The 12,934-nt window shown below is 25.6% G+C and overlaps 1 protein-coding gene across 1 annotated transcript; it reads left to right on the top strand.

The window, feature by feature from the left end:
- Positions 1–307: 307 nt before the first annotated feature.
- LOC114942266 (aminopeptidase N-like) lies at positions 308–12,269 on the top strand (the record flags this gene model as incomplete). Its single annotated transcript, XM_085485900.1, has 12 exons — positions 308–372; positions 4,528–4,980; positions 5,395–5,572; positions 6,159–6,297; positions 7,434–7,515; positions 8,113–8,456; positions 9,220–9,497; positions 10,873–11,063; positions 11,202–11,507; positions 11,587–11,653; positions 11,793–11,892; positions 12,043–12,269. Coding segments are annotated over 12 exons (2,319 nt in total), but the record flags the coding sequence as incomplete, so codon positions are not given.
- Positions 12,270–12,934: the final 665 nt, after the last annotated feature.

Here is a 12,934-nt window from a genome sequence, read left to right as displayed (position 1 = left end):
TGTAAATAATGCCTATTTATTTGATTAATTGGCCAAAATTTGAAATTGCTTAATTAAGATAACTGTTCTATATAAATGCCGACACACACACAAATATATTTATATGTATATGTATAACGACCTCAGAAGTTTTGTTGACTTAACACATCATATTTATTTTGATGAACCGTACAGAGAATCAGTCAGTCTTTAGTGATCTTTCGGAGCACATCGTGATAAATATAATATTTGTGTAATAAAGTGTGTGTGAATATATTATATTCTTCCAACATTGCATGCTGCTAGAGTATCAATTTGTAGCAGTTAATTGTTAAACAAATATAATTTTTATCAACATACTTTTGCAATTACCATACTGTTTCGAAATAAAAGGTAAGTCAAAATAAGTTAAAAATAAAAAATATATATATTTGTCTACAAATACAAAAGAATTTTATCGTACAGTATAACGGAATTTTAAAGAATTACCAACATATAAGTATAAGAGAATAATTCTATTTAAAATTTTCTTTAAATTTTAATTCAGAGATAATTTCAAATAATGTCGATATTATAATATTTTACGAATTGTTATGTTGAAATAATCTTAGGCGCACAAAAGTTTTATATCGAATAAATTATTTTTGAAACTTAAAAATATGTTAAATTTACATAACAGATAATAAATATTATAATAGACACTTTTAATTATTCTTTTATTACTCAATTATTAAAATACTGTTTTATAAAATTTGTCGTACATATTTTTTATAAAAAATATCTGTGCATATTTTAACATTTAAAATGATTTTTGAGTGGTGCTAATATTTAAGTTAGAAGAATAACTAATAATCAAGAAGAAGAATCAAATATTAATTTTTGTTGTTAAAGATTATGTATGAGTATATTAGTATATGAGAGATGATTATGTGTGAGTATGTGTACGTTAAGAAAAATAAAATAGTAGACAATTCCTTGCAATTTGTATTCGATATCAAGAGACGCGGTAGTGTCTCGCGACCAGTTAAGGGCGTAGCGGAGACACCGTGTATCTTAACGCGAGTCGGACATTTGAGTCTTTATAATATTTCGAATCCTCAATAATGGCTGAAGCAATCGAGTTTATACTAGACTTAATCGATAGATTGAGTTCGAATTATATAATAAAAGTGTCTTTATTTCTGCTCTACGTGATTTGTAAGCAGAGATATATAAATGCAAAGTCGAAATATGAAAAATTTCTATTAAGAAACGTCCCCGTCATCATTATAATCATTATCATCATCGACCACGCATACATAGTAGTATCGTGTTACACGTATTCACACGTATACAACACATGCGCACACATATATCACACGTACACAACGCATGCAAGATGCATGTAGTGGTAATTTTGTCCATCTCGCACGTTTGTGGCGCTCCGCCATATCGGCAGCGTGCGGGTTTATGTTGGTTAACTCTCTCTCTCTCTCTCTCTCTCTCTCTCTCTCTCTCTCTCTCTCTCTCTCTCTCTCTCTCTCTCTCTCTCTCTCTCTCTCTCTCTCTCTCACACACACACACACACACACACACACACACACACACACACACACACACACACACACACACACACACACACACACACACACACACACACACTCTCTCTCTCTCTCTCTCATTCTCACTCACTCACTCACTGTGAAAAAAAATAAAAAAATTTTAGTTAAAAAAACTGGGAGCGCTGCTAAATAATATTCTAACAATATTAAAATTAAATTGTTACTTTTAAACTCATTACAGTTAAAATATGTTTTGTGTTTAAATTAATTAATGTTACTTTAAGGTGCATTGTAATTTTGAAACTTAGCAGCGCGCCCAGTTTTTTTAACTAAAATTTTTTTATTTCTTTTTCACATGGCGCATGGACTTGGCATCTTGTTTATCTTTTTTTTTAAAAGATAAGTTTTTTTATGGTACGATTCTACATTTGCAAATTTAAATTTTTACTGATTTATTATACGACTCTATATATGTCTGCAACTTTAATTTTCCACTGGTACAAGTTTCTACTTTCACTTGGCGCAATTTTTTTTTTTATTTCATTACTTTTGTTACGATTGTACAAGGGTTTATAATCGATAATTTTTCATACAATTCTATTGTACATGGGTTTGCAATGTAGGATTCTACATAAGTTTGCAATAGATAATTTTTAATACAATTCTACATGGGTTTGCAATGGTTAATTTTTCATAGGATTCTACATGAGTTTGCAATGGTTAATTTTTCATAGGATTCTACATAGGTTTGCAATGGGTACGATTCTACATGGGTTTGCAATGGTTAATTTTGCCTAGGATTTTACATGGGTTTGCAATGATTAATTTTTCATAGGATACTACATGGGTTTGCAATAGGATAGGATTCTACATGGGTTTGCAATGGATAATTTTTGTTAATGGCGTGCCCTTAACTGGTTGCCTTTTTTTACCTTTTTTTAAAGGTGATATCCTCTTACAAGAGCGAGGTATCGTATAAAATTAATTTTGTTAAATGAGAAATAAATGTAAATATAATATTTAATAATAAGTAGAACTATATTAATTATATAAGTTAGAAATAGACAGAATACTAAATATTACTATATATTATACGTAAAATTTTTTACATAAAATATTTTATATAAAACGGTCAAAATGTATATGTAAACAATAGTTTATATCGATTTAATAAGGTACTTTATTAAAGTTGAAATGTTTTCAGATATTTAAATTAAATTTAATAATTAAAATTAAATTTTTACTTTTACAGTTAAACACAATAATGTTACATGTATATTGATAGTGATAATTAATATATAAAAAAATATTTCAATTAGAAAGATTTGATAAAATGAACATTGATAAAGATTATTAATTTTATGTTGATTTTATTCTCGATGATTGTTCGTTTAGAGTTTATAATACACAATTTACGAGTAAAAGTAACACATACTTTTAAAGGAAAATAATAAACATGTGCTTTTTCCTTCCTTATAGTCTTTCTTATGCCTACTGTCTTCTTATTTTGAATAAACACAGGTTTTTATATATGTAGGAATAACGGGTCTTGTGTTTATTGTTACTTACATTTATATGTAATTTGCTTTGAACAACTAACTTCATATTCTATAAATCTTTATATTCTAACTTATATTCTTATAGATTTTAAATGTATATAATTTTTTAAAAATGAGATTAATTATTTGAAGAAAATATCAAATATGTACTGTTAATTTAATTTTTGTATATTGCTGTCAATTACAATATGTGCGACATTGAAATTCATACGTACACATACATACATACATACATACATACATACATACATACATACATACATACATACATACATATATATATATATATATATATATATATATATATATATATATTGTATATATATATGTATATATAATTTTAATAAGTTTAATACTTTTTGAACTTATTTTTTTGTTTATATACAAAATTGATTTAAAACAGACATCAAAAACTGTATTAAATTTTTCTATTTATCTTTTGTGTTTTATAGATCTAAAATAAATATTCCTTTTCTCTGAAAAGATGATATTTTTAAAATTATTATTAAGTAGCGGAATAATGTTTATCGCTGAGACGGCTTCTATTCATAATGAATTTTTATGCTATCAACCATCAAAAAATATAAAACCAATCCATTACGATATCAAGCTTATATCATTTAATGAAGGAAATATTTTCCATGGAGAATACAATATCAGCATAAGAATTCTTAAAAAAACGAAATACATATATTTATCTTCAGCAAAATTATGTATTAATGATATAGTTTTATTTAAAAATTTAGAAAACTCTCATAAGAATGATAAAGATACAATAACTTATAAACTGACATATAAAATTATTAAAGACAAAATTACTCTTTTCTTCATGGATGTTTTATCACTAGGAGATTACACTTTAAATATAAAATATTATGAGATTAATAAAAGTTTCTCAATTTTTAACGTAAAAAAAAAAGATATGTAAGTAAATAATAAATGTTTATTAAAAAAAGTACAATGTGCAATAATATAAAACATTGTAATTAATATATTATTTTAATTAATATGCCATTGTAATTAAATGTACTATTTATGTATTAAATATCCCAAGAATTATTATATATCGTGAAATTTATATATACCCCTATAGCAAAAACATCAGTGATATCATAGTGATATGTTCTGGATGTCATAACATAACGATATGCGAATGTCCGCTTTGTCACAAGTGTGATGTCACAATGATATCATTATGACATTACACTTGTGACAAAGCGGACATTCGCATTTCGTTATGTCATCCAGAACACATCACTATGATATCATTTGATGTTTTCGCTATGGGGGTAAAGACGAATAATCTTTACCTTTAATTATTATAATAATATATAATAAAGTCATAATATATTATGCGTTGACGCATATAACATTTATAGGTTTTTTAATTTTCAATATTTTTATGCTTCTCAAAAAAGTCTCATTAATTTATATATTTTGAAATGTAGTTGGATAGCTACTACGCATTTCCAGATAACTGGCCGATTGTCTCCATGTCAGGATCAACAGGAGTCATTGTTAGAAACAACCTTTAACATTTCTATAGGATGTAATCAATGCACAGCTTTGTCAAATATGCCAATGCAAAATACGGAAAAAAATGAGCATAATATATTATGGACACACTTCGATACCACACCTGCAATATCGCCCTATCTTGCAACACTGATTGTGTCTAATGACCTATTACATATTTATAATGACACTTCAAACATTCAAATGTGGTGCAGAAACGAATCTAGATTTCACCTGGAATTTGCAAAAAATTTAGCTGAAAATATCACGTTGTTGTTCAAAAATAAATGGTATCAACGTTCGAAAAATATTTCAAATGTGACTCATGTTGCAATTCCAAATTTCCATGACAATGACATAACACTTTTTGGACTTGTTATTTATAAGTGAGTACAAGTGCTTAAAATTACATTAAAAATAAAATTATATTATAGTATGCAAAATAAAATTTAAAAACAAGTATATCATTTGTTTCTGTAAACGTTCGAAAATAACAGAAATTGTGAAAACAAACAATTTTAAGTACTAACAATAAAAATTAAGTTTATTCGTAAGTATAATTTAAAAAGTTGAAGTTTATCGTTTTCATATATACATAAAGGGGAAAGTTTGTATGCTAAATAAATCGTATCCCCTAAGGTAAATGTTAAAGTTGGTACGATTTACAATACTGGTTTGCTAAATTATACCCATAAATTTGGAAATCGTACCGCTAATAATAAAATTAAAAAATTGTAACAGAAATAAAGATTTATTTTCTACGAAAGTTCTCAATCTTAACATTCAAATATAATTTTTAGGGAAACAGATATCATCAGCAGTAAAGGTTTATATCCCGTTGCTCACGATATCGAAATAGCTCAGTTAGTAGGATGTAAAGTGGCACAAGTATGGTTTTATGATCTAATGAACAATCAGTCAGAATTGTGGCTTAATAAAGGTCTTATTACATTGATTGCAACGTATGGTGTTAATAAGGTTGTTCTAAATATTTTTAACGCAATCTCGTTCCCAGTTTCTCGGAAACGATGCAATACTTAAGCATTTATATTGCAAGATTTTCGTAAATTAAACTCTTTTTGCAAAATGTATAAATTCTATGTAAATTATCTCAAAAACAGTTTATTATTATATGTAATACTAAACTGTTTCATAAAAAATACTTTTTTCAAATATTTACATACATATAATTATAATGTAAAATATTAAAAATTTTTAAATTTTTTTAACACCAATTTATTAGATATTTTCAAATTTTTATGAAATCTAAAATAAAATAAATTAATAAAAAATTAGTACACACTATATTTATTTAAATAAGTTTGATAAAGAGAAATCTGCAATATAATATGAGATAATAATTCTATAAAAATATGTAATATTTGCTAATTATATTAATACAAAATTTTAGATTTGATTATTATTATGTACATGAATGTTTTTCAAAATGAAAAAGTATTATTTCTTTTTAACATGAAAGTAACGCTAAATATATTAGTATTTGTTTCCAATGCAAGTTTTTTTCAGAGCGGTTATATCAATATATTAATTATTTTTCCTATAGATTTATCCAGATAATCGAATAATAAATTTATTTGTTGTTCAAAATCAACATATTTCTTTTTATTTGGATGGTGATTTTCATACGTGGAATTCTACTTCATCAGATGACAATTTATTGACAATTCGCAAATTCATCAGAGGTATAACGTAATATAATAAAATAGTCCGTAAAAATTTTCATTTATTAATATTATAAAAATATGTGTAAAGTTATAAGATAATTAATTCTCTATATATACGGATTATAATTAAATATTAATTTTATAATAGTACAGACATACACGCACACACACACACACACACACACTCACGCGCGCGCTTATGTCCGTGTGTTGATACGTATATCTATATTCTTTAATTAATATTTAAATTTATAATACATGAATTTTTAAATCGGTCAATAGAGCCCAAGCGCGAAAAATTAATTTTTCGGAACTGTATCTCTTGGTTTGAGATTACTAAGTTCCATATATAAATTAATCTCGAATTTACATATAAAGAAAACTTATATTTTTCTCACCTATTTTTCTCTAATGTAAAATACTCTGTTAAATATTCTCTTTGTGATTATCTTATTCTTACAACTTATTGTTTTCATAATGAATATTGCGAGAAATCGATTTATAAAAAAATTAAAGTAGACCCATTTAAAAAAAACTTAAATGATTTTCAAATAACTTTGGCAATTATTCTTTAAAAAAAAGCCAGTAGTGTTCCCTTGTTTTTCGTTAGATATTATACAAATTTATCAAAACCGTTTTTCCCTAAAATAAATTGTTCAAGAAAACTATGTATAGATATTTTAAAATGTAAAATTTTTGTGTATGTATACACATATACACACACTTCCACGCACAAAGTGTCCGATAATAGCCGCACATATGTAGGTAAAGGAGATTAACCGAATGGTTCTCTATCTTCGTAAGAATTAATGAGAAATTTAAAAAATAGAATGATGAAGGGTTACGGCAATAAAAGACATTTCACTTTTACGCGATATTTTTATTCTTTTTATTCTTTTTATTATTTCCCTTATTTCTATATGTATATCGTCTATAATTCTTATAATTTCTTTTCTTTTAATTGCATCTTTTGCTATTTTTTATTTGTTTTCGAATTACTACCCTGTATACATATATATATATATATATATATATATATATATATATATAATTTTTCTTTATAAAATCACTAAAATCAATGTTCATAAGCAACCATTATAATAAATATATATTTAAAATACATCTAATATATATAATTTTGATTTAAATCGTAGCACCCTTTATACTGCGCATGATGCAACACGCCTTAACCGAACAAATATTTTGGAAAATCGTTCGCTTATATACAAACAGCAAGTGAGTAATACAATATAGAATATAATATAAAAAAATAAAATTACATAACTAATAAAAAAATAAAATTTCCTTTATTTATATATGTATATTGTCCATAATTCTTATAATTTCTTTTCTTTTAATTGCATCTTTTGCTATTTTTTATTTGTTTTCTAATCTTTTTTAACAGATTATTAAATATCTAACATTTCTTTTCCATTACCTTCTCCATTTTTTATTATTCTTCTCTCGTAGATCTACCTCCTTATTTTTCTGATTTTTTTTTGTTTTGTCTTTATTTTCTTTTAATTTGTTTTGTTATGGTTCAAAATCATTTTATAACTCTCCCAATATTTTGTTCAAATATAATCTGTTTTAGTACTTTAATGAAAAATTAAATAATATATGATTTAATTGCATTTAAAATTATGTTATATTCTTTATTATCATAATATAAATATAAGATATATAAATAGATATATAAATTTATAAAGAGAAATGCAATTTTATATTTTGCTTCTTAGTATTTATTGAAATGTTTTATAACATAAATATTACACAAAAAATTTTCACATATTTAATGTTTTTCTACATATTTTAAATTTTTTGTGAATTTAGCCAATTACATCGTCCAAGTTTTATGAATTTTATGAGGGAAATTGCAGAATCACAAACAAATAATGATCTACGTTACTTGCATAATTGGGATTTGGAAAAGCATTGTCCTCTCATAAAAATAATACGAGATTATAGTCATCCGGTGTACGAAACATTTTTCCGATGGTCCATAGAAAATATTAATGAATTAGAGATTGATTGCTTACCTATTACTTATACTACAGAAACGTATCCCGATTTTAACGATTTTTTATATTCCATGGTATGCGCAAATTCAAGCAGAAAATCAAAACTATTATCTTTTCAAGAGGATGGTTGGATGATATTTAATATGCAACAGATTGGTAAATATCGATCATTGACTTATTATGACTTATTACTCGTCTTCATTTTACACATACATACACACAATTAATATTATTTTATATTTTTGTCTATTTTATTTATTATCGTATAAAAATCTGAAATATTTATTACATATAACTATAAATAGTTTTAAAATGTTTTGTGTAATGTTCTGCATTATTTAATATAAAATTAAGGTATACATCAGTGTTTTCTATATTATATCAATCAATATTAAAATTATATATTTCTAAATATGTATTTTGTGCTAGTAATAATAAAAATTATTAAAAAGTTAATTATATTTATAAAATTAATATAATAATAAGTGCAAAGTAACAAACAATTTTTGTAACATTACATGTTACAGAAATTATACTGATTAGTAAAAATAATTATTATTTATGTACAACTAGAATCAATTTCATTTTATACTATACAACAGTATCTTGCACAGTTTTATTTTTTCTACTATTTCAAGTATTAGGATAACATTTTTATAATTAATTTTTTATATGTATTTGCATTTTATTTATATGCATTAAATTTTTGGTACGTACTTATAATTTATAATTTATATAAACGAAAGTATAAAACAAAAATTGAAATAAGTTTGAAAATAAGTATATATTAATGACAAAATTATTAAAAACAAAAAAAAATTTACAAAATAAGTACAAAATAAAAATATTTAAAGATATATTATGATAAAATTATTCAAAACAATAAAAATGTTGTTAAAATTTATTTACTATTCGACAGGATATTATCGCGTTAACTATGATGATGAGAATTGGCGAAGAATAACAAATTATCTAAACTCTGTTAATTACATGAATATTCATGTTCTTAATCGTGCGCAAATTATCGATGATACATTTCATTTAATGATAGCAGGGCAACTCAATTCCTCTATATTCTGGAATATTACATTCTATTTGCATCAAGAAGAAGATTATATAGCATGGTATCCTATGTTTAAAGCTCTGGAACACATGTTTAATACTTTTCCTGTAGAACTGTCGGAACAAAAAGTGGTGGTAAATATTAATAGATTTCAATGAAAATATTATATTTCAGATATTTTAATGCAACTTGTGCACAATAGTATTGTGTGTTGCAAATCTACGTTTGTGTCTAAATTTTATTATTTGTGCGCAAACGATTTATTGGTAAACGGTCTTTTATAGCAATCAATTTGTAGGCAATTGGGATCCTCCCCAATTTTGCGTGCATGTATATATACATATGTTTGAGTGTATGTACGTGCATAGATAAATGTACGCGTCTATAAGTGAATTCGTATGTTTGTTTCGAAGAAAGAGAAAATTTGAAGAATCTATTGGAAAATAATAGAAAAATATAATAATTTTTATATACATTTATATAATACCCTATTGTTGCGCCCGCGTTAAGCCCACAGTCGTTCGGATGTTTACTGTGACGGTTGCATTACGATTCTTCCTCCCCAAGGAGAACAGAAAAGTCAATTTGACGTCATATTGACTTTTTTGTTCTAAATTTATGTCATTTTTTGGTCAATATTTAGTTGACTTGAGTCGCTCCTTCGCCTTCTCATTATATCTTGTATTCGTGTTCCTATTAAAGCTCCTTTCTTGTTCCTTTTATATAAATACATGTTTAGGTATTTCTCGGACGTGTATGAGAGATTGTGTCGCGCGATCCGAGTGATTATCGGAATCGTCCCGCGGACGCAATATTTTGGGGGATGTAATTCGTAGTCCAGGGACATTCGATTGGAAATCGCAATTGGGCTTAACGCGAGCGCAAAATATTAATTAAACAGAGAAATATACCCAGCTAACCATTTCTGCGGAGGCAAATGTAGGCAACAACTTTTGTTTGTGAAATGGTCGCAGATAAGAAACATATTTTGTCATTACAAACACTGTGAGCATAAATTCAGTAAATATTTCCCAACATCTGTTAGCAGATTATATTGACAAAGTGGCAATGAGTAGCAAGCAGATCTGTCGAAAGTGTTGACAACAGATTGATGCCAAAAATGCAGCAGATCCTTCAGATCTAGGATTTTTCTTCGATTTGCTGAGCATTTGGCGCAAATCTGTTCTCAATTTACGATTGACAAATCTGTTCCAAATCTGTTGCCAATCTGTCGTCGCATCGAGTGTCCTCGAGTGCGCCCCAATTGCAATCAAAAATTGAAAGTATATTCTAACATCAATTGGGTGCAACACATCTGTTAGTGACAGATATGCTCTGGCGTTGCACCCAACTTGATGTTAAGATATACTTTCAACTTTTGATTACAATTGGAGCGCACTCGAGGATACAGTAAGCCCTGGATTTGTACCATATTTGGTCGTATTTTGTTTCCCAATTGTTAACAATTTCCAAGCAAATAATCAGCTGGGTGTATTTAACGATTTTTAGATAAAAATAAGAAACATATTAAACTCGGTACTTAGAAGAATCAATTATCAAGAAATTGATGCTAGTGACGACCTTAGAAAATGTTTACGACAAGAAGCTGCAAGATGGGCATGCTTTCTCGGTGACTTTACTTGTAAGAAACATGCCAACAATATATTAAAACAACATATCATAAAACCTAAAACACACAGGTAAATATATTGTTATATATTTTTAGCTTTTCTTAATCAAATTTTCTTGTAGGTATTGCTTATAATGTTCAAATAATTTGATCAAGAGATTCATATGCTAATCTTTAATACGAAAATTTAATTTTTGTTATGTTTTAGATTTTTGCCATGGTGGAAGGAATGGACATATTGTAAAGGATTGATGATGATAACTACCAAAAATGAGATCTTTTGGCAATCAGTGTATTATATAGGATGGAAAAAAAAGGACACTAAATTTTTAGAATACTTGGCTTGCCCTGAAGATACTGATGTCATCACCAATTATTTAAGATATATACACAAATCTACAGAACAGGAATATCAATATCTTTGTAACAGTTTCTTATATATTATTACAAAGCATGCGAAGAATCAAATTATACTGAAGTACATATTAGATCATTTTAACGACATAAAACCAAAGTAATGTGTGACATATTTTTATAAATATTTTATATAAATGTTTATTATGTGTATTATATACACATTTTTTTGTTTTTAGACATGTTGGTATAAACGCAGCATTAATTATTATTATTAATAACGTATATTCTGAAAATCAAACTCGGGTAAAAATTTTACATGTTTATATATGTATACAAAATGTGATAATAATGCGATATTAATAATTATTATTTAATATTTAAAACAATTTTGATAATACAAAAATATTATATTTGAATAATGTTAAAAAATAATATATTTTAGCAAATAAACGAATACGTTGAAAAGTTGAAACTCAAATTCGTAAAAGCCCTAAATGATGAAATGAATAATGCAAAATTATTTAACAGTTATTACACAGAAAGGTAAATTTAGTAAATATTATTATGGAAAGCGAAAGAATAAGAAATATTGTCCTATGTTATTCATCTCTAAATAATAATTTTATATTTGTTTTGTTTATTATATAAACAGTATATTGATTTCATTGTACAAATCTTTGTTTATATATTTTAGATTTTCTTAGTAAAGGAGTATTCCAAAATTCTAAGCAAGCTGTCAATTCGCAACAATCAAATCGGAAGACAGAGACAGTATTATAATAGATTTTTCCCTCAGTGGAAATTATAAAAAATTTTACATGCGTGGACATACTTCCTATGAATAATTTTCTTATATTGTAATAAATTTTTCTTATATTGTAATAATAAATTTTACTATTAGATATAACAATAATAAAAATGTGCAAATGTAAATATATAAATATGTTTGTTAAATGATAAATGCACCTAAATGTACTATCTATTTATTTTGAGTTATTATATTAATTTGTTTTAAAGTTTTTTACGTTAATTAATAAAAGTATATGTTTACGCACACATACACACACATATACACATTTATATATATATATATAATTATTACACTTTTACCATTTTCTCTTAAAAAAATTTTTCTTATAGAAGTTGTTAAAATTCCCTTTAGAGGTTTCCATTTTAATCTGAAAAAAAACTTTTTACAAAATATCATCAAACTGAAGGGATAAAGCTCTTTTCAAAATATCTGTATATATTAGTTTCTTTGCAAAAAGAACATTTATATTAATATAATTAAATTTTTACTAGCAATACATATATAATGAATAAATATATATTTTTGTTATAATTATTATAAACATATGAATGATTCAAGAGAAAATAAGAGTAATGTTTTTTTACTATTTATTATATTTTTGTATTTATTCTTTCAAATAGTTCAAAGTATAGAAAACTATTCGAATTCTAATATATATTTCTCTGAATTTTTTTCTCAAAATAACCAATTTAATCGATTTCTAAAATGCTAATTTTTCTCCAAAATCATCCTGTATATATGTATATAACATTGTTAGTTTATTGCTAGTTCTG

This window comes from Nylanderia fulva, unplaced genomic scaffold (assembly GCF_048542155.1).
Source record: "Nylanderia fulva isolate GAGA-0341 unplaced genomic scaffold, ASM4854215v1 Scaffold4, whole genome shotgun sequence".
Classification (NCBI taxonomy): domain Eukaryota; kingdom Metazoa; phylum Arthropoda; class Insecta; order Hymenoptera; family Formicidae; genus Nylanderia; species Nylanderia fulva.
The sequence above is the reverse complement of the archived record's forward strand: the minus strand, read 5'-3'. Positions and strand labels throughout refer to the sequence as shown.